Raw genomic sequence first — 22,168 nt, 5'->3', positions numbered from 1 at the left:
GAATCTCATATTTTTTATGGTAGGGATATCGATATGGTAGTACACAAACCGGACCCTGACCAGGTACTAAGTTGATGGATTGATCATGTAAGCGAGGGGGTGGAAGACACGTGGGTGCTTGGAAAATAGAGGCAAACTGCTAGAAAAGTTCATTGAGTGCATCTTGCTGAGAAGTGTTCAACTGAGGTTCTCTGGAGTTTTCAAACTGAATTTCACCTCCCAAAACTTGAAGAGCTGAATCTGAATAATGGGAACGCGTTAACCAATTCTCAGGGCTGCTTAAGAATTCTGTGCAAAACAAACTCATGATTGCCGAAAGTGAAACGCATATAATGGAATTCCAAATTATGAGTCACTTCTCTGAGGGTCTTTAACCAAGCAATTCCTAGTACCATGTCCAAATTACCCATGTTGAATACATAGCCTCTACTGAAAATTTGAAATTTCCCATACGAAGTGAAAGATCTTGACACTTTTCGGTGATTAATACTCCATGGCCATCACCCAATTTAATGGAAATGCCCAAGGCTAGAGCGAGTTTCTGAGACACAAAATTGTGAGAAGCTCCACTATAAACGAGGATCTCGATTGGAATGCCTAAAAGCTCATCACTAAGCTTAAGAGTCTGCGATTCCTGCTCGGTGACTAATCCAGAAAACTCCAGAACATTGCACTCATCGCCCACTACAGGGTGTGTTTCTTCTTCCACTTCTTCCAAACGCAGAATTCCGACCACTTCAGAAATATCCTCATCATCAGCCAAAAGAATAACCTTAAGTTTCCCCTTGGGACAATTGTGACCTGGACCAAATGTCTGTCCACAGCGAAAACACAAACCTTTTTTACGACGCTCTCCCCATTCAGTGCGCGACAAGGACTGGAATCTTCTATTACGATTAGGGGGAAAATCAGCACGAAGATCAGAGGTTTTATGGATCGTCTAGGAATTGTGATTGATGGAGGAGAGAGGATCGCGATTTGTTGGAGATGATCAAGAGGAGGAAATGGTGCAGTTTAATGGAGATTTAATCTCCTTGGGGTCGGGTCGGTGGATATGACCCGTTTTGAAATCAGTTCGGCCCATTGAAACTGACCTAGAGCCTTTATGAGAAAACACTTCCTCGTGGCGTTCTCGTTGACATAAACGGTGAGAACAAAATTCCTCAGCCAGAGGAGAAAGCATTGCTTCCACATCCTTAGCGACACACATCACCGTGAATCTGGCCATTGGGGACGTACCTATCGCTTGATGTCACTGTGTCAACCGAAACAGATCAGTCATCACTGGCCAGATTCGTGTTTGGGCAAAATTACCAAAAGTAACAAGTTAAGGGGACTGCATATGGTTTAGTTCTAAATTTTTTGTAATATTTTAAAGACATTGTTCAAATTTTTGTGACCACGGTACTAATTATTTGAAAAAGAGTTTGGAAGAAGTGTTTGGTCGTTGTGTGGTGTTTTTGTTTATGGTGAATAATGACTTTTTATTGGCAAAATGTCCGTGAATAATGACTTTTTATTTGCTTTGTAAACCATGGATAAGTCCTCCATTACTCCACTAATTTTATAGCATGTTCCCCTAATCTTTAAAAACAAGTTTGACATAAGAAAAATTGATGTGATGGGTAGGAGTTGATTAAGGGTCAGTTTGTTTTACTTATGGTTTGCTGTTGGAAAAAAATTTCTTCTGAAAAGCAGAGATTCTCTATTTAAAATGTTACTTTTTGTGTAAAAGGTAAATAGGAGGTCACTAACCAAACATTTAAAACTCTATTTTTAAGTGAAAAGGAGTAACCAAACACCCCTTAAGTGTTAGGAAAAAACTTTCTATTTTGAAATGAAATGACAAACAGTAACATAAAAAGGTGCAACCAAATACCTCTAAGTGCTAGGAAAAAAAATAGTTTAGGTAATAGTACTAAATCCGAAATTGTTTCGCAGTGCAAAGTAAAATTACAGGTAATCTGAAAATATGACACCAAATCGTTAACACGATTATGATATAAAAGTTTTTTTTGTTAGGTTAGAATTCGACTCATTTGACATTAATCCAAAAATTGACACGACATAGACCCGATAAATTGCCACCTCTCCTCTCAATAGAAAAGTGAAAGAAGCTTTATCTAAAGTATAAAACATGAATATTTTTATACAAACAAGAGCAAATAGGTTTGCTAAACCATGGATAAGAAATAACTGTTTGTTTTTGTGAATAAGCTATCATGATCCTATATATTTATATTCTCATCTCCTATATTGTTGGAGCTTACTGTTACTCAGCAGAAACTGCATTTTGACTCTGTAAATAACTCTAAATCCTGAAGTTACTCGTAATCCATATTCACCGCAACAAATTATAAAGTTATGGACCGATCAGTAATTTATGAGTCTTGGCAAGGTGCTTCCGAGGTGCTCAATGTCCCTGTGTTGGGAACTGTCCTTGGGAATACTCTGACGGTTAAGTCAGTGTGGAGATAATCGGGATACAAAGTACAAGTTAGAGAGAGATGAAAGCATACCTTCCTTGTGTGAACATTGGAATTTATATAGGCTTGATTGTAGTTTGGTGGGCCAGTATTTGCTTGAGTTTGATGGGGCAGGCCATTAGCTTTTAAGGGGGCTTGGACTTGGTCCACATACCTTATCATGTGTGATTTAACTAAGAGAAAATTACAAAACTAGATCAAATGGGAGGCTCATTTACATATTTAACTCATTTACTCAACCTACTACATATCTAGACTGATTTTGTGTGACTTTCCCATAATACCCCTAACCTTCCCACTTCCCCAAACGCGAACGGTCTCTCTCCTCTTCTCCTTGGTTGCGCGAAATGGTTGGCAGCTCCTCCATTAATGATTCCAAGACTTTTGATCTTTCTATCTTCCCTTAAATTGCACAAAATCTGCACCATTTCTCCAAATCACAATGTATTTCTCTTCTTCCTCTCTTCATCTCTTGATTCTGCAAATTCCTAATCCTAGAAAACGAAGCCATGGTTCTTCATCTTCCATTTCCTGCTCGTTTCTTGGTTTCTTTCTTCTTGTGACCATCGAAGAAATGGTGATTCTATCGAAAAATGTAAGTATATACTGTTTTTTCTGCGTTTTCCCCATAAATCCACTTAGCATATGCAGTTTTCGCAAAGTCTGTAGGGAGAAATTTATCGATTTCACTTCGCGAAACGATGATTACGCGAAGTTTGCGAGGTAATTCGATAAATTTCTCTCGCAGACTCCGCAAAATCATCGTTTCGCGAAGTCAGAGCGTCACATTTCTCCTCGCAGACTCCGCGAAATCATCATTTCGCGAAGTCAGAGCGTCACATTACTCCTCGCAGACGTCGCGAAATCATTGTTTCGCTAAGTAAAATCACCCTCTTCCTTGCACATTTATGTTCGCATACTTAGCGAATCATCGTTTCTCGAAGCCAAATCTTCATTTTTTCTGACTAACACGATTAAATTTTTCTGAAGGTGGTTGAATACATAATATTCATTCCTAGAAGCCGGCATGTTAGGGTGCCATGAGAGACATCCATTCCAAAAGGCCTGGACTTCCAACCATCAGTCGTGAATAAGAGCTTACATCGTGGGACACATCCATCCCTGTGGATAAGAGCCTATGTATCGTGAGACATCCATCCATCGGTGGTGAATAATAGTCTATGTATAATGAAGTGATTTGTTAGGAGTTTATTGTGGCAATCTTGTTCTGTACCGTGAGACACATCCATCCATCGGTATTGAATAGGAGCCTATGTATAATGAAGTGATTTGTTAGGAGTTTATTATGGAAATCTTGTTCTGTACCGTGAGACACATCCATCCATCGGTATTGAATATGAGCCTATGTATTATGAAGTAATCTGTTAGGAGTTTATTGTGGCAATCTTGTTGTAAATTTTGATAATGTTATGATTTTAATGTTAGAATCCGTTGTTGTTTGGCAGTTTTTGTTATATACCACTTCGCGAATTAGCTTCAAAACACATCCAGGCTTCGCATATGCTAATTAAATTGATCAACTAAACCAAACATTAGCTAGCTTCGCAGGCTTCGCATATGCTAATTAAATTCATCAAGTAAACCCAAACATTAGCTTCGCGGGCTTCGCATAAGATCGAATCTGCGAAGTCAGACGAGAGGGAGACAGACGTGCGTAAATATTGAGGGTATTATGGGAAAGTCACACAAAATCAGTCTAGATATGTAGTAGGTTGAGTAAATGGGTTAAATATGTAAATGAGCCTTCCATTTGATCCATTTTTGTAATTTACCCTTTAACTAATGGGGATAGGTGAAGGCCAAATGTGACCAAATAATAGGTCAGAGACTAAACGCATCAATTTTGGATAGGTCAAGAGCCAAATGGTGCTTTTTGCCTAAAATTACATCTTACTTGAAAACACGACACAAAATCGACATTAACCCAATCAAATTAGCACAATTAGAGCACGAAATTTTTTTGGTTAGGTTAGAATTGACTCATTTGACACTAACCCAAAAAATTGACACGACATGAACCCCTGAAATAAGCTTTATCTAAAGTATAAAACATGAATATTTTTATACAAACAACAACCATGGATAAGAAATAACTGTTTGTTTTTGTGCATAAGATATCATGATCCTATATATTTATATTCTCATCTCCTATATTGTTGGAGCTTACTTTTACAGAGCAGAAACTGCACTTTGACTCTGTAAATGAGTGTTCCAAGAGGCATCCACTGGAGGAAGCTGGTATTCATCAGGTTTCAAGGATAATGCAAAATCTGGCAATTCTGGAGCACTTCTTATAATCCTGTATCCAAACACCAATTAACTAATTCAAACATTTTGCACATAAACTCTTCTTTAGTAGTATTTCCGCGTTTTTTAAAGCAGTATAAATTTTTAATTAATTTTTCCTACTGATAGAATGATGCACATATCATATGGAATGGAAATGACAGAATCATAACTAAGAAAACAGTTTGATGAATTATTTCTTAAATTGACTCAACCTGTTAATATTAGGAGTAAAATTGCTTTTGACTATCAACATTAAAGGTAAAGTTGCTCTTCACTGTCAACGTTAGATGTACTTTCACATCTTATTCCTTTTAGAAATAACATTTTCCAGTTTTCGTTTCCGTTTTAGTTTCCATGCAACATAAGTTACGTGTCTCATTAGTGTTTTTTCCCAATCATAATGCATCCTAGCAATGCTGCATTGGTGCATATATATATATATATATATATAGAGAGGGGAATAAAATAGCTTCAAGCACTTGATTTTTTTCTTTTTCTTTTTTGTTGATTTGATCTTTCAATTTAACATATTGGGACCTCGATCAATTATAATTATACGCATTAAGATCATGCTTATTAAATTAATCAGTTGTGAACATCAAATTTAGTTAAAAGAGCATTACTTATTCATATGAAATTGCATTTTTCAACGTTTAAAAGAATTTTTTTATAGTTTATCTATAGTCACATCAAACATTAAAAAAACTGTTTTTGAACTGTTAAAAATATAAATTTCAAATAAAATGAATAGGGTATTACTGTTTACCACCTCCAAATTACTTATCACCGCCCTCATTTGGACAATTTTGCCATTTTCATAAAAAAATTTCAAAACTGATTTTTTTTAGAGAATCGGCCTAGGCGGATGCCGCATCCGCCTAGGCCAAATTTTGGCTGGTGCAAAATCGTAAAATTTTTAGTGACGAAAAATACTAAATCGTACAATTTTTTGTGATGAAAAATGCAATATTCTCCATTTTTTGTGACAAAAAATGCAAAATCATCATAAAAAATATGTATTATTTTCATGTGTTCTTTGATAAAAAAACGTAAATTTTAATGTTTCTAACTCGTAATCATCCATTTCCTGGGTTCGGGTTGTCACACATCAATTATTTTCATAATTTCAATTATTGTTGTTCGGGTTTATGATTTTGGAGAGAGAATTTTCATTTTTTGATCAAAATTATGAGAAGGGTAAAAAAGTCTAAATGGGGACGATGATAAGTAATTTGGGGGCGGTATTTAGCAGCCCACAACGAATATCATTTTATTAACCGATTTTTATGTCCAAATCTGAATTTCTTGGTCACCAAGAGCTTAATATGTACAATTATAATTGATTGAGGTCTCCATGTGTGAAATTAAAGTATCAGGACTTATTCAACAAAAATCGAAAACATCAGTGCCTCAAAATGCATTTTCCCTATATATGTACATATATATGATATATATGAATGTTAGGGGATAGAAGGTAAAAGTTGCTTACATTTCATGATTGAGCAAGTCTTCATTACTTGGTGTCTTGCTTGATTTATCTCTAGCTATCTTCTCAAAAAGAAACTTGCCAGTTCCCCAAAGAGTTGGATTTCTGCAAGTGTCAAAATGAGTTATCGTGTCATAATCGTAGTACGTGCATTTATAAGTTTCCCGTGATTATATACAATATAAATGACACAAAAAATGACAATCATATCAAATGGGTCGTATTAGAAATTGATAGCCCTAGATTTCTGTATGAGAATGCAGTGAAGTGCAAAAAAAATTAAAATTGTTGAGCAATTTATCGAATAAATAATTAAGCTCTTGAACTTTCACAATTTTAAAATTTGAGCCACTGATCATTTATTTTTCCTAATTAAGTCAATTTTAATAGTTTCAAGGATTAAGCTCGTGATTTTTTATTTTCCCACACATTGATTTGGTGCAAGGCCAGTGCATCTGAAATTAAAGATTGGTGAATTAATCCTTAAAATCTAAAGAGTTCAGAAACTTAATGGGCTTAATCATGTGTTTTGATATTGTTTACTTAATTATCTTATTATTTTTAAACAATAACAAATAATTATTCATTTTCATTTGTTTTAATTTTGAAGGCCTAATGCTTCTCCAGCCCCCTTAACTTGTTCAAATTGGTTATTTTACCCCTCCAATTCATCGAATGTTCTATTTACCCCCTTAACTCCATAGAAATTGTATTTCCCACCCCCCTAACTTGTCCAAATTAGTCATTTTACCCCTCCTCAACTCATCGAATGTCCTATTTACCACCTTAACTCCATAAAAGTGGTATTTCTCACCCCTTATGATCATATTTACCCCCCTTAACTCCATAAAAGTGGTATTTCTTACCCTTTTATAGTGCAAAATTAATAGCACGTATTCAAATGAGTTTGAAAATATATATTTTTAATATCAACTTTTTATTTTGTTTTAATTTGATAATTATATCGATCATTCATGTGTTTATTATAATAATATTGTATTAAAATAATTAGATAATCAAAATTTAACTAGCAAAAAAAGTTGAAAAGAGAAAAAAAGAATGAATAAAAGATACAAATAACAAGAACATTTTTTTTTTTGATAAAAAACAAGAACATTAATATAAACAAGTTAAAGACATTATATGTAGAGAAAATGTACCAAAATAGGCCTATGATTTTGGGGAAGTATCAATTTAGGTTCCACGTACAAAATAACACCAATATAGGTTTAACGTTTAAAAAATATGTATCAATTTAGGCCTCGATGACGGATTGTAAGGGGGTGAGAAATACCACTTTTATGGAGTTAAGGGGGTAAATAGGACATTCTATGAGTTGGGGAGGGGGTAAATGGACAAGTTGAAGGGGTGAGAAATACCACTTTTATGAAGTTAAGGGGGTAAATAGGATATTCTATGAGTTGGGAGATAAATGGACAAGTTGAGGGAGTGAGAAATACCACTTTTATGGAGTTAAGGGGTAAATAAGAAATTCGATAAGTTGAGGGGGTAAAATGACCAATTTGAACAAGTTAAGGGGCCAATTTTGAATGCATATATGTTCAACAATTATAAAAAATAAATGAAGACAATTTTGTGTATCCGACTTTAAACAATATTATTTGAATTAATTCAACGTGGAACTCCACTTCCAAATTAATACATATGAGTAACAAAAAATATAAGTAGACTTCATATAAAATCATTTTAAATTAGTTAACTTATAATAAATTGATTCTCTTCGATTCATGCTCATTTTTGTTATTTAGGAAAAAGTTATATTTAAGCCCTTGAACTTTTAAAATTTTAAAAACTAAACCCCTACCTAATTTTTAATTTTTTTTTACAAATATTGAGTCTTTCACTAACGGTTTAGTTAACGGAACCGGGCTTAAGCCTTACAACTATTAAGGTTCAGGGACTTAGTTTGGAAAATTAAATGATTAGAGGCTCCATCATTAAAACTGTGAAAGTTAAAGGGTTTAATTATAGGTTTAGTTCCATGTCACTTGAAATCTCAGTTAAGGTAAGTGGGATATCTCGGGTGAAAGTTAATTACTACTGATGTGGCATCTAAGTTATTTTCCCGGTGTCTTTTTGCTCTTGAAATCGACGAAATGACTTTATTAAGATAAAATTCAAGGTTGAATGATTTTATCAAGACAACCATGAAAGTTCAGTGATCAACAGCGCATCTAACCCAGATGAAGGGAGAGACAAGTCAGTCTTAAGAAAATTACCTTGACAAAGGAGGAGTCGTATGGAAATACTCGCACGCCTTCTTACTTTCTTTATGGAAAACCTCTGCAGCTTGCTGAGCAGCTACACCCATTTCTTCAGATCTCTCTGTGTTCCCTTCATCAAGGATTGATCCATGATAATAGTATGCAGCTGCCTAATTCATAACATTGTTCCATTGTTATGTTTTTGCGGATAAGGACTTGAACGTTAATATCAGCGAAATAAAAAAACAATACACGCATGCAAGAAAACGAGGAACGCAACAAAAAAAACGACAAGTTTTGTGTGAAATTTTAGTTTTGTACGTTTCAAAACTACTAGCTTATGAACATAATTAATGAGTTGTTCGCAAGCACAGTTTATTGACATAATTAACGAGCTCTTCACAAGCAAAGCTCGTGAAATAATAAACGAGCAGTTCACTATCAGATAATTTTCTATATGAACTGTGCTCGAACAGGATGTCGAGCTCGTCCATTTTCTGCCGAGCCGCCCATGAATAGACCAAAGCTCGGCTCGGCTCGATTATAGCCCTAAGTAGAAGCTGCATATTGAAATATTGAGGTAGAAATTTTCCGATATTAATATGATGAATAAGCTTAAGCTTTTAGTGCAATTAGTTTCTTGACATGGTATCAGAAACTCTTAGACTAAGTAATCAAGGATTCGATTCCTGAGTACACGCTTCAAGCCAGGGGCATTCCAGTGTGGGGATGGGTTAGATATTAATATATTCTTCCATGACATGCTACCGTAAACTCTTTGACTTAGTGATTACGGATTCGATTCTTAGCAACTCCATTTGTTATTTAATTTCAACACATGGTATGATAGGTCTGTGTTGTTCACATTTCAAGCCAGTTGGCATTCACGTGCGGGTTGTGTCAAATATTAATAGGTCTAGAATCATACAAAGTGAAGAGAGTGTACCTTGGCTTCAGTATATTTCCACTGAATAAAAAGTTTATGCTTCTCTACCCATCCATTTGCTAGTGGAAGATTTAGAGTGTTCTCTTGAGCCTGTGCATACCATAGAGAATCAAAGGGTGGTGTTTTGTGACATAGAAAGAAGGGTAAATAATTTATTAGTCCCTACATTTTTATCTAACACAATGTTTAATCAGCGTATTTAATAATACACTTTAATCTTTAACTTTTATTCTATTCAAAAGTTTAGGGCCTGTTGTGGTGAACCTCTTAGCTCAGTGGTTGAGAGAATACCTATGATTAGGGAGGTCATGGGTTCGAATCACATCCGGGTGCGGTGAGGATTTTTCTTTCTTCTTTAATGTAAGCGTATCGTGCGCAAATTAAAAAAAAAAAAAAGTTGAGGGCATGTTTGTTTCACCAGTTCTTGTTTTACTATTTGATGTTAGCCATTATTGATAGGTAACGAATATTAGTTGATTTTTCTATTAAAAGCAGATGTTTGCCCCTCAACTTATCTTTTTTTTTCACTTTGCCCCCTCAACTTAGGGGACAACCTATTAGCTCCCTCAACTCAACAAATGTAACACTTCATGCCCTTTTATGTGCCAGCATGACCTTGATTAGCCCCCTCAACGCACCTTGTGCATCCCATTAACCCCCTCAATTCACCAAATGTAAAATTTCGTGCCCCTTAGATTTATATGACTGTTTCAAAGCAATAAAGGAAAGATTCACATCAGGAAGCAAAAGGTGTATTGGAATAGATGCAGGAGGTGTCTTGGAAAGTGTACTCGGTGACATGTAGGCACATAAGGGGCATGAAGTGTTACATTTGTTGAGTTAAGGAAACTAATAGGTTGTTCCGTAAGTTGAGGGGGCAAAGTGAAAATATAAAAAGACGCGTTAAGGGGGCTGCAACGGTATTAAGTCAATTATTAAACAATTTAATCCTTTTATAAGGACTAAACTGTTGAATAAAACAAAAGCTAAGGATTAAACAGTGTATTATTAAAATACGAATTATTTATTCTAAAAAGAACGTGGTTAAAGTCGTCGTACCTGATGCCAGTATTTTACCATCTCACATGCAAGCCTTCTTTTGACAGCCAATGTAGCCTTGACACTTTCAATTGCCATACCGAGCTGAACATCGACAACCTGCATCACCGTATAGCGAAAAGTTAGAAAATGAACTTGAAAACAGAAAAACAAATATACAAATACGAAAAAAGATTTCCAGAAATGATATGCAACGAAGGCAGATTAGTAAGATGCAAATATGACACCGACATGGATTCAACAAATATATAACAAAAAGGCAAGGTCCAAAAAAAAACCTTGTCATTTCATGTTTTGTCAAACAAGTAGCTGTGGATTTTTTTTTTTTTTTTTGTCCAAACTGGATTGAGGTTTCGATTTTCCACGAGGAGAAGAAGACCGACATCTTTTGCTTTTCTAATAACAAGGACTTCAAAATTAGAATGAGAGTCGATGACCTCAAAATTAAAATTTTCAAAAACTTGACGATAATTTAAGAAGTTTAATTCTTCAACTTTTTAATTTTGAGGTCATTTAGGTGTTGTTTAATTCTTGAAATTTGGAAAATAAAAAATTTGGTTCCATAAGTACTAAATAAGTTTAATTCTTGAAATTTTCCATTTTGAGATCGTCAATAGTGTCAAACTAAAAGATCCTCGTTTTTAACAAAACTAAAACCTCATTCCCCGTTTGGTAAAAGACAAATCCACAAGTACCTTTTTGACAAAACATGAAAGAACATGGATTTTTTTTTTTTTGGACTTGACCCTAAAATTAATAAATAAATAAGAACCTCATTCCCCGTTTGGTAAAAGACAAATCCACAAGTACCTCTTTGACAAAACATGAAAGAACATGGATTTTTTTTTTTGGACTTGACCCTAAAATTAATAAATAAATAAGAATTCAATGGACATGGCATACAGATATGGAAAATTTCCTATAACTGAGCTGTTACCTGGCCTAATGCTTGCAGGCAAAGGGCTTGAAGCACTCTCTCTGTCAAGTCCAGCGGTAAATCTTTCCTACAGTAGTGAAGAAAATTTTGAAGCAAGAAAGTCTAAAGAGAGAAAAGAAAAGCCTAATAGATCCCCAGCTCTTGCAACTAATCCCTGAACATCAAAACATTACAACTAACCCTCAACTTGCTTATTTGGAATAAATAACCCCTCAAATACCAAGTGGGAGCACGCGATAGTAGGAGGTTAGTTGTCACGTTTTGAAGTTCCAATCACGTGCTGCCATGTGGCATTTGAGGGATTATTTGTTTCAAATAATCAAGTTGAGGTGGTTAGTTGTAACATTTGCGAGCTGGGAGATGTATTATGCCAGAAAAGAAAAAAATTTGAATCTCCAGATCAGGAAGCAACGTTGGAGCAAGAATTTGTGAAGTGAACCTTAGTTCAGGAGGAAACTTTGGGAGAACATGCTGGATACAGAAGTCCAAATATCCTGCTGCCTTCAAGAGAATGTCAATGCAAGTTCGTCTCCTTTCTGATATGCCATACAAATCTATATCTCAAGATCCATAAATGTAAAGTACTAGTGAAATGCGAGCACAATGAAATCAATACAGCAAACAAATTCTTATGATTTTCGATTTGATTCGATTGAGCTATTTCGAGCAGAATTTATAAGACGAATCAAAATCATAACAGAATCTTACGCTTCAAAGTAAATCGTACTATTCGATTCAGCTCTATTTCAAGTAGAATCTATATGATGAATCTGAATTATAACAAAATTGGATGTGAATCATTGTAATCGGTGATGAATCAGCCGAATTGGTCAAGTGGGCCGATTTCACGATTCAAGAAATATGCTAAAAAAAGTCGTGATAATAATTAACGCAGCAGATTCCAAATTCTAGTTTAGGAAAACTAGAAGTCTCTAGTGAAGGAAGGAAATAAATTAGTGAAAAAGAACCAATGAGAAATTAAAGCAATAAGAAATTAAAAAATAAAAAGATAAGGGAGGGAGGAAATAATTTATTTTTTGTAATATTATGAATTTGAACTGAAGCTTACTATTCGATTCAGGATTCACAAAATGAAGATTTCAATAATAACTGGAACATACAAAAGCACCTATTGTAAATTTTACCTTCTGATAATTTTGACAGATGACTGTCATTGGCTGTTATAGGAAGAAGCAATAAATTTGCCTGTGATAACGATAATACAGCCATCAAGTGCAGAACTGATAGTACCTCATACCAAGAGCTTGACATTGTTGTCTCCTGTAAATGCAATAATTTAGATCACTATAGGATATCTATGAAGCACGAACTCTTCCCCGGGGTAGCGGTGGCCGTGTCGGACTCGCCGGACTTGGGGACTCGCCGGGGACTCGGCGGTGACACAGCGGGAACATGGGACACGGATGGGACTCGGCAGTGACACGGTAGGGACTCGGCGGGACACGGCGGGGACTCGGCGGGGACTCGGCTAATGGTGAAAATATGTAAAAGTTTAGGGTTTTTTTTTAAATCTTTTAAAACCTATGGTTCAATTACAAAATTTGACAAAAAAAAAACCTAAACTACATCTAATTCTCACCTATGTATCGCGATTATAAACGCTTAGAGCTTCTTTCTCTTCCTTCTTCGATTTGTTTTGTGATTTAGCAAGTTTTTTTATATATTTTATATCTAATATATATATAATTAATTATATAGAATTTGCCGTGTCCCGCCTCACCTGTGTCTCATATTTTCTAAAAATGCCGTTTGCCGTGTCCGTATCCGTGTCCGCACCCGAGTCGGTGCTTCATAGTAGGATATCGATACAGGCTACAATGCGCCAATGCAAGACTAATGAAGTTCGCAATCTCACCTCTGCAGTGTCCTCCTGATTCAGCCAAGAAAAATGCAGTTCATATTGCATCTGATTTCCTGGAAGATACACTGTTGTTAGAATCTTACTATTCACTATTCTCACTATTCGAATCGTACGATTCGATTTGATTCGGCTCTATTTCGAGCCAAATCTGTAGGGTGAATCTAAATTGTAACAGAATCTTACAACTCACAATTCGAATCCTACGATTCGATTCGATTTAGCTCTATTTCGAGTCAGATCTTCATCATTGTTCATCAAAAACTTCAATAACCCTAACTACTAAATCCACTATCCTCTAGTCCGATTGTTATTTTTCAAGTTATCAACTCAAACTAGTTTCATTCCATTATTATCAAATTGACAACAAGACAAAAAAAAAAGGTCAGAAGCTCAACTCTCCATCTCCACTAAGTTATTAAATAGAGTCCGATTTGTTAATTAGTTTTATTAGGATTTGCATTTGCATTAGATTTGAATTGAATTGCGAGTACTTGATTGACATGATTTCTTTTTGACATTAAAATTGCATTTCTAAACTAATATTTGATAATATTTTGTGTTCATGACATTATAATTGAGCTTGTTCATGAACCTAATACTAAACCTGCTCGTGAGCTTTCAATCCGAGTTTCGCCGTGCTCGTTTATAAATCGAGCTGAACACGACTGAGCTTTTATTGAGCCGAACCGCTCATGAGCGAGTCAGCTCATTTACAACCCTAGGATCCAGAACCCTTAGCGCGTTGGGAGTTGAGCCTAGGCTCCACGACCCCTTAGCGCCTTAGTGCGCCTTACGCCTTTAACAACTATGCTTGTACGGTTAAAGAAACCACGATAAAAAAAAAGGGCGGCCCGGTCGCATTACGCGTCCCCGCTGAGCGAGGGTCCGGGGAGGGGTCCCACCACAAGGGTGTATTGGGGGCAAGCCTTCCCTTGCCAATTTAATTGGCAAGAGGCCGCTCCTAAGACTCGAACCCGTGACCTCTGGTCACACGGCAACAACGTTTTACCGTTGCGCCAAGGCTCGCCCTCTGGTTAAAGAAACCACGATAGTTACCATTTTCAGCTAGCCCCAACAAGACGGGAAGGTAATCTTCAAGAGCCTGCTGAAGATCAGCCAATGTTGATCCCCCTGCATGAGCGAAAAACCCCGCATCAAGACCAATATATTATCACCTAATAGAGCCATTCCTAATAACTCAACAAACCATGTTGTGTTGCTGTTCTTCTTGGCTTTGTAGCCATAGGTGCTTCTTGTCCTGCCATTACTACAATACGTGTTCGAAGGGCAGAGAGTCGTTCGACCAAATTCCTCGACAAAACATCGCTAAATGGCTGATCGAAATCCACTGGTTTCGGAATCCTTATGCCAGGAACAAACACAGCAACCTCCCCAATATTTCTTGGCCATCTTCTGTTTTCACCAGAACCTCTCTGTGTGGATGCTATGCACCCCATATGCTTAAAAAAGTACTTTTGTCTGCTCAAATAACTTGTGTATCTACAAGGTCAAAAATCAGAAAATCAACAATTGAATTCTATGTTGCACGGAAACGGAAATGGGAAACGAAACGGAAACGAATACAGATACCGGGAAACGTTATTTCTAAGAAAAATTAGCTAGGAAATGGTAATGGAAACGGAAATAGACACGAAACACGGAAACGCTAACAAAGAAGAGTTTCGTGCAACATTGGAATTGATGTGCTCTCATAGCACAATTGCAACTTTATGGCAGAGACTAAAGACATAAGCATGAACTGTGACAAGTGAAACATAATACCATTTTATATAGGCAAAAACATTACGAGACTCCTGATTTTTCACTTTTTTAGATCATTAAGCTCTCCTGATTTTTCGTTTTTTTAGATCATTAAACCCTTGATCTTTTACAGATCTTTTTTTTTTTTGTCACATGAAGCCTCTAATGACAGAAAAAAAAAATCAGTTTTGGACATAAAACTCGTTTGTTATTCATTTCACCTGGGTTCGAAATTTATATTTTTCACAGTTTAAAAACAGTTTTTGATGTGTAATGTGGATAAGAAAACTATAAGGCATAATACCCATTTGGCTCCCTAAACTAAGGTTTCAAAGTCAATTAGAACTTTAAACTATCAAAATTATCAATCAGGTCCCTGAAACTAACCAAAAATCATCAATCGAATCTCCATTCTAAACAAAAATCATTAATTGGGGCCTCATCAGAAAATCATTCCGTTGAACAGTTTTAGACTCTCTTCCCTAAAGTCATTTTGAACCAACACAGAGATTATTATAGTCTATATTAAATATACACAGTTTCTGATTTTAGGATAAGATAAAGACTCAATTGATGATTTTTGCTTAGTTCAAGGACCTAATTGATGATTTTGATAGTTTAAGATCCTAAATGACATTGAAGTTTTAGTTTGGGGACCAAAATGGGTGTAATGCCAAACTATAAACACTTTAATTCAAACTGTAAAAAAATATTATTTCAAACATAGATGAAATGAATAAAGGATTTTTAACCGAATTAGATGTTCACAACGAACTAATTTGGCAATCAAGAACTTAATGGAACCAAAAATAAATGATTAACTGCTTAATGTGTTCAAATAAAAGATCAAGAGCTTAATGAACAAAAAGATGAAAATCAAGGGCGTCAAAATATTTTTTACCTTTTATATACAATGTACAATAAAAAAGAAGTTAAACTGTTCATGCCTATGTTGCACGGAAACATAATTTGAACCGCATACCGATACCGACCCAAGGAAATAGTAATGGAAACAGAAAAGAAACTGAAACGGATACGCGGAAACACAAATGAATAAGAGTTTCTCTGTAATATATGTTCATGCACATGGATTCAATAAAGATAAGTTCAAATTAAATATATAAAAAGGAAAGAAAAGCTAACATGGATGGATTCACAATAAAAAATTGCTGTAAACAACGAATAATTTGCAATCAAGTAGACAACTTCAGCTCTGACAGTTAAGCATTAACTGCATAATGATCAAATTATGTTAATTCAGAATAATTTAGATTATCATCTTGAAATTTGAAAAAGGATAATGGTCTGAAAACTCCTTAAATGGCTTAATATATACGTTGACCCAGACACAAAATTTCAATTGCCTCTTGAATTTTTAATATTTTCAAATGATCTCTTATTCTTGTCTAATTGAAATCAGTAACCTTTATTCTTTGTCCATTTGCATTTATCACATATTAATATAAAGTGGATCTTTAACTATCAGCTCGAGTTTTTAGTTCAAATAGTTTCATGACATGGTACCAGAGATAGTTTTATATGAAATGGACCTTTAACTATCAGCTTATTGAATGCAAGAGAACAAGAATATTAGATTATTTGGAACTTTTAAAAGTTCAAGAGGACAGTTGAAGTTTTGGGCCAAGTGAACAAATTAGGTCTCCTTAAAGGTCTCCTTAAATCTAGGCTTAATACATCAATTGCCTCTTGAACTTGTGGCACCCTGAACTTACATTGTATCTCATTATCCCCTAAACTTGCTTAAACTATCGTGATTAAGTCCCTAAATCTATAAAAACGACATAAATATATAAAATATAGAAAGTTAATTTGTTTTAAGGATTTAGAATCACAAATTACGCCTTTATTTTTTAAGTTTTCAATTTTTTTTACAAGTTTAGACAAATTGAAATGTATATCATTTTAAATAAGTTCAAGGACAAATGGATCACAGTGACCAAGTTCAGGGACCAATAGGTCATTTTAAAGAAATTCAGGTGGCAAATAGATTATTTTAAGCAAGTTGAGGGGCTAAAGAGTTGTAAGTTTAATCAAGCTTTTGGGAAAAATTCATGAGGCTCTTGATGTATTACGCCTTAAATCTATTTAAAATTTAAAGGATAAGGGTGCCCTAACATTTCAGTGAACTGTAGATTTGACCCTTATGTATAAAATGGTATAAATTTACTCCTAATATTTTCAAACAAATCAATTTTAACACAACGTTACTAAAAATTTGAAAAAAGCTGGTTTGATGGATATTTAACTGGCACATCGGACTTTTCGAACATCAATTACGTCTAAAATATTTAATGTATCACTAGATTACAAATAAAACTTGTTAAAATACTAATAATCAAGTATACCACACACAAGTTAATCACAGAATAGGATAAAATTTAATATAAGTTAACCCCAAAACAATTTGGGGTAAATTACCCTAAAAGTTCATATTGACAATTAATCAAACACTTGGAGAGCACAAGTAAAATCCAAAAAAAGAAAGATATACAGCTTATCCTTATGCTGTTATCAGAGATTTGCAAGACACATCAAATGAAGATTTTGAGTTTCTCTCTTAAACTTCAATTAATGCAATTAATGAATTAAAATGAGTTGACGATTACAAAATGCAAACTTTCAATAATTAATAGAATCACATTTTTTATTTTCAAAAATTATCATTTCCGGAAATTTCACTCTCTAAATATTAACTTTTTCTCCTCTAATCAGACAACGGTTAAATATCCTCAAAACGAAATTGAAGAAAAAAGTTGCTTAATGGTCAGTTTAAGAGGTTAATTGATATTTAGTAACCATAATATTAAAAACCACAACAACTATATACAATCATTTTAAGACGTTAATCGAAGTTCGTGACCATAATGTTAAAACTTTGACCTATAATCATTTCTGGAGTGTTGAACATACACATGTAACACTAATCAAGAGATGTTTAAAACGACAACAGCATAAGCAGTGGCGAGTACTAAGGGCCAAAATTTTATATCTGTATGCGAACAAAATTGCTAAATCGAACTTGTTATAATACATGCTACCATTTTACCGGTTCAGAACTAATTTTTCGTGTACCACTTCGAAACTTTCTAAAATTAAGCTAGATTTGAATTACAAAATTAAAATTGGCCAAAACAAGTTGTATATTAATTAAGTTGAAACTCATTCAGCTAATTAATCACCCTAACCTAATTTGTCGGAAATAGAGAACCAAAATAGTGGTTCCAGCAGTTGAAGCCGAAACTATTCATAATAGGGGTGGTTCCGGCGGCCAGGAGCCTAAGCCCACCCCTGTCTCCGACAGTTTGTGGGTAAATTACCCAAAACGTTCATATTGACAATTAATCAAACACCTGGTGACCACAAGTAAAATCCGAAAAAGGAAGAAATACAGCTTATCTTGTGCTGTTATCAAAGATTTGCAAGACCCGTCAAATGAAGATTTTGAGTCACTCCTAAACTTCAAGTAATGCCTCAAAATGGCAGTGACGACCACAAAATGAAAATGTCATCAATTTTCTGATATTTCTCTCTCAACAATAATTTTCTCTTTCCTAACTAAAGGACTGCTAAATAACCTCAAATACGAAGTTCAACAATTTTCTTTTTCCTAACTAAAGGACCGCTAAATAACCTCAAATACGAAGTTCAACAAATAAAGTTGCTTAACCTCAAATACCAAGTTCAACAAATAAAGTTGCTTAGAGTATTGTAAATTGTTGAAATTTTCAATTTTAAAGTCATGGACTATCATTTTTAGGCATTGATTGAAGTTCAGTAACCATAATAATAGAATAACAAGTATATGATCATTTTAAAACGTTGAATGAAATTCAGTAACTATAATGTTTGAATCGAAGTTCAGTGACATAATGTTAGAATTTGACTTATAATAATTTCTGGAGCGTTGAACATACACATGTGAGTAACACTAATTAAGAGAAGTTTAAAACGACAACAGCTGCATACTCAGTGGGCCAGTAGGGAATACTAAGCGCTAATTTTACACCCGAGTGCGTAAAAAAATTATAAAATCGATGGTCAATTTTTCATTTATATATATATACATGCTACCATCTTACTGGTTAAGAACTAATTTTCCCGTACCACTTCAAAACTTCTCAAAATTAACCTAAATTCAAACTATAAAAACAAGTCGTATATTAATCAAGTTGTGTTTCGTAATTAAATATAAACTAATTCAGCTAATTAATCACCTCCAACCTTATTTGACGGAAACAGAGACAAAAATCATTTATAGTAGAAGTGGTTCTGATAGCCAGAGCCAAAACCATTCATGATCAAGATTGTAAAAAACGTTAGGCGCTAATAGCGCGGACAGGGGGACAGTGTCCTGTAGGATTAATCGGAGTATAATCAGATTTGTATTTTTTATACTTTTTTATTTGTTAATTAGCAAATTGTTATATAAATTTAATTAAAATATTTTATTTTTTTATTAAAGATTGGTTAGCGAGGAAGGATAAGCGGTAAAAATGGCATTCATGCTGGCACCCCCACCACAGAATTAAAACATATTTTATACTATAAAAAAATAATATAAAATTATTTAATATAGAAAAATATATATCGTATAAACAACTTAAAAACAAATTATAAGTAAAAAATATTTTTGTTCATTGTCGATTAGGTAAAGCAGCCTCAAGACGGTTTAGACAGAGCCCAGGCGGCTAAAAATTGCCTAGGAACCAAAAAATAGACTGTAGGACTAATCAGAAAAAATCATTCTCCATTTCGAACGCCCAGTCGGTCTTGGTTTTTTACATTGTTCATGATAGAGGTGGGTGACAGCTGGGGCCAAAACCATTCATGATAGAGGTGGTTCCAGCGGCCGGAGAGCCGAAACCCACCCCTGTCTCCGACAATTAGTGCGTAAATTACCAAAAACTTCATACAGACAATTAATCAAACACCTGGTGAGCACAAACAAAATCCAAAAAAAAGAGGAAGAAACACAGCTTACTTACCTGTTATCAGAGATTTGCAGGACACATCAAATGAAGATTTTGCGTGTATCTCCTAAATAACAAATCAAGAGAAACGACAGAACTGAAAAAGAGGGAAAGGAGAGGAAAATCAGGCGAGCTTTTGTATTTTTTTAACTCAAAAAATTGAGCTGTAGTGTGAGTGAAAAGCATGGGTTGCTTTGCTTTGTGGGAATGATAATCGTGAAAAAACAAACCCATTGAAATTGAAAGACTTTTTGCTGTTCATAGAATGAGTCTGCAAGGCACAAACATCTCATACGTCAGGTTTCATGAAGCTGCAATGTTAAAGTTGTATTAATTAATGTACAGTAAACGTAATTAAGGAATTAAAAATGAGATTAAGGAAAAATAAAGGAAGAAAGACTGTATAGTGAAAGGGATGGAAAATAAAAATAGGAACATTGTTATTTAATTATGTTACGAGCTATAATCGAGCCGAGTTTTGGTCTGCTCAGACTAAGATTGTTAGAAAATTAACACGTTTAAGTTCGAGCTCAACATTCTGTTCATGAATTGCTCAGCGGGCTTGTTCATGAGCAGTGGCGAATACTAATTGGTCGGTTTTGGGGTTGATTTTGCATGTGCATGAAAAAAAAATATTTGCTAAATGGAACTTGCTCAAACTTTTTTTCGTATATATACGTGTTATAATCTGAGTGATCAAGAACCAATTTTTAAGTATCAATGTAAAACTTTTTAAAATTAAACTAGATTATGTCTAAGATTCTTAAAATGTAAAAAAAAAAAAAGGATTTATGGATGCCTAAGAGGCAAAAAAAAAAAAAAAAAAATTAGAAATTTGGATTTGAAAAGACTAACAGACTAAAAAAAATTAGAATTTAGAATTTAGGGGTCTAATACACAAAAAAAAAAATTAGAAATTTAGATTTAAAAATATCCGGAGCAATTTTACTCCCAACGTCTAAAATGGTGCGATTTTACCCCTAACGTTGGAAGCCAAGAGCAATTTTACTCCTAACATTGATAAATTGGGTCAATTTCAGACACTATTATAAAACACGGATATTTTTCTTTCTTATTCTGCACCAATTGCATAACACTTCGTTCTAAAAAAAGGATTTCATATTTTTTATAATCTAATAATAGAATTTGAAATTAATATTTATAAATTCGGTGAATTTTTAAATTTTTTTGTATAATTCGTACAAAAAAGCCAGTATATTTTTTTTATTTTTTTTCACATCTCAATATATGTTCTTAATTTGTTACTGATAAAATGACAAGATTTATGACCGAATTATTTCTCAAATTGACAATTTGATGAATTATTTCTCAAATTGATCCAATTTATCAACGTTAGTGGTAAAATTACTTTTGGCTTCCAACATTATGAGTAAAATTGTACCATTTTGAACGTGGAGTAAAATTTCTCCTGACCCAAAATATTAGGTATATTTTTGCACCTTAATCCAAAAATAAATAGTTTTTTTTTTTTGGTAATTAGTAATTACACTCGTTTTATTGTTATTGAATTTTACTCATTTTGACGGTATTATAATATAACCACCATACTTCGAAACATATTCAACGTGTTACCTTATAACTATTATGGCATTGTTTGGGAATTAGCTGTTAACTGTTAGCTATTAGTTGATTACATTAGCTGTTAGCTGTTAGCTGATTACATTAGCTGATTTGACAAACGGTTTGTGTAGACCTGTTTGGTAAAAATTAGCTGATTGATAATAGTGGTTTGTGCAAAAAGACGAATAAGGGCATTTCTTTTTTTAATACATAAAAATATATTTAAAATAATTAAAAGTATTTTCATGTCTTTATTAATGCACATATTTTTCTATTACCGTTCTATTAACAAAATATGCCCTACATCGTACAAAAATATGTGTTTTACTTTGATTAGTAGATACAAGTGTTTTACATGATAATTTTAGATTTCTACTAAACAAAAATTATGACCTATAGTGTTTTATGTATTGAAATTTGAAATTTCTATCATTACACCATATGATCAATAAGAAGAGAATCTTATGCAAGCAAACAAAAATTAATCAACTAATCTCCTTGATG

General features: G+C 34.1%; 1 protein-coding gene across 3 annotated transcripts; it reads right to left on the bottom strand.

Annotated features, from left to right (window-relative positions):
- Positions 1-4,590: 4,590 nt before the first annotated feature.
- LOC136224281 (uncharacterized) lies at positions 4,591-20,446 on the bottom strand. Of its 3 annotated transcripts, XM_066012564.1 has the most exons (13): positions 20,314-20,446; positions 20,099-20,180; positions 14,539-14,831; positions 14,388-14,462; positions 13,326-13,384; positions 12,595-12,730; positions 11,889-12,003; positions 11,450-11,516; positions 10,513-10,611; positions 9,454-9,543; positions 8,523-8,677; positions 6,286-6,387; positions 4,591-4,806 (listed from the first exon to the last, which is right to left on the bottom strand). In XM_066012564.1, exons 3-13 carry the CDS (start codon positions 14,786-14,788, stop codon positions 4,677-4,679), a joined length of 1,278 nt encoding a protein of 425 aa, XP_065868636.1. In that variant the 5' UTR covers positions 14,789-14,831; positions 20,099-20,180; positions 20,314-20,446; the 3' UTR covers positions 4,591-4,676. The 3 variants fall into 3 exon arrangements, with proteins under 3 accessions (XP_065868636.1, XP_065868637.1, XP_065868638.1); XM_066012565.1 differs by having other exon boundaries at positions 11,889-11,985; positions 20,099-20,428; XM_066012566.1 differs by lacking the exon at positions 9,454-9,543 and having other exon boundaries at positions 20,099-20,434.
- Positions 20,447-22,168: the final 1,722 nt, after the last annotated feature.

The sequence above is a fragment of the Euphorbia lathyris genome, chromosome 3, assembly GCF_963576675.1.
Source record: "Euphorbia lathyris chromosome 3, ddEupLath1.1, whole genome shotgun sequence".
NCBI classification, from domain to species: domain Eukaryota; kingdom Viridiplantae; phylum Streptophyta; class Magnoliopsida; order Malpighiales; family Euphorbiaceae; genus Euphorbia; species Euphorbia lathyris.
This window is presented reverse-complemented; position numbering and strand designations above follow the sequence as displayed.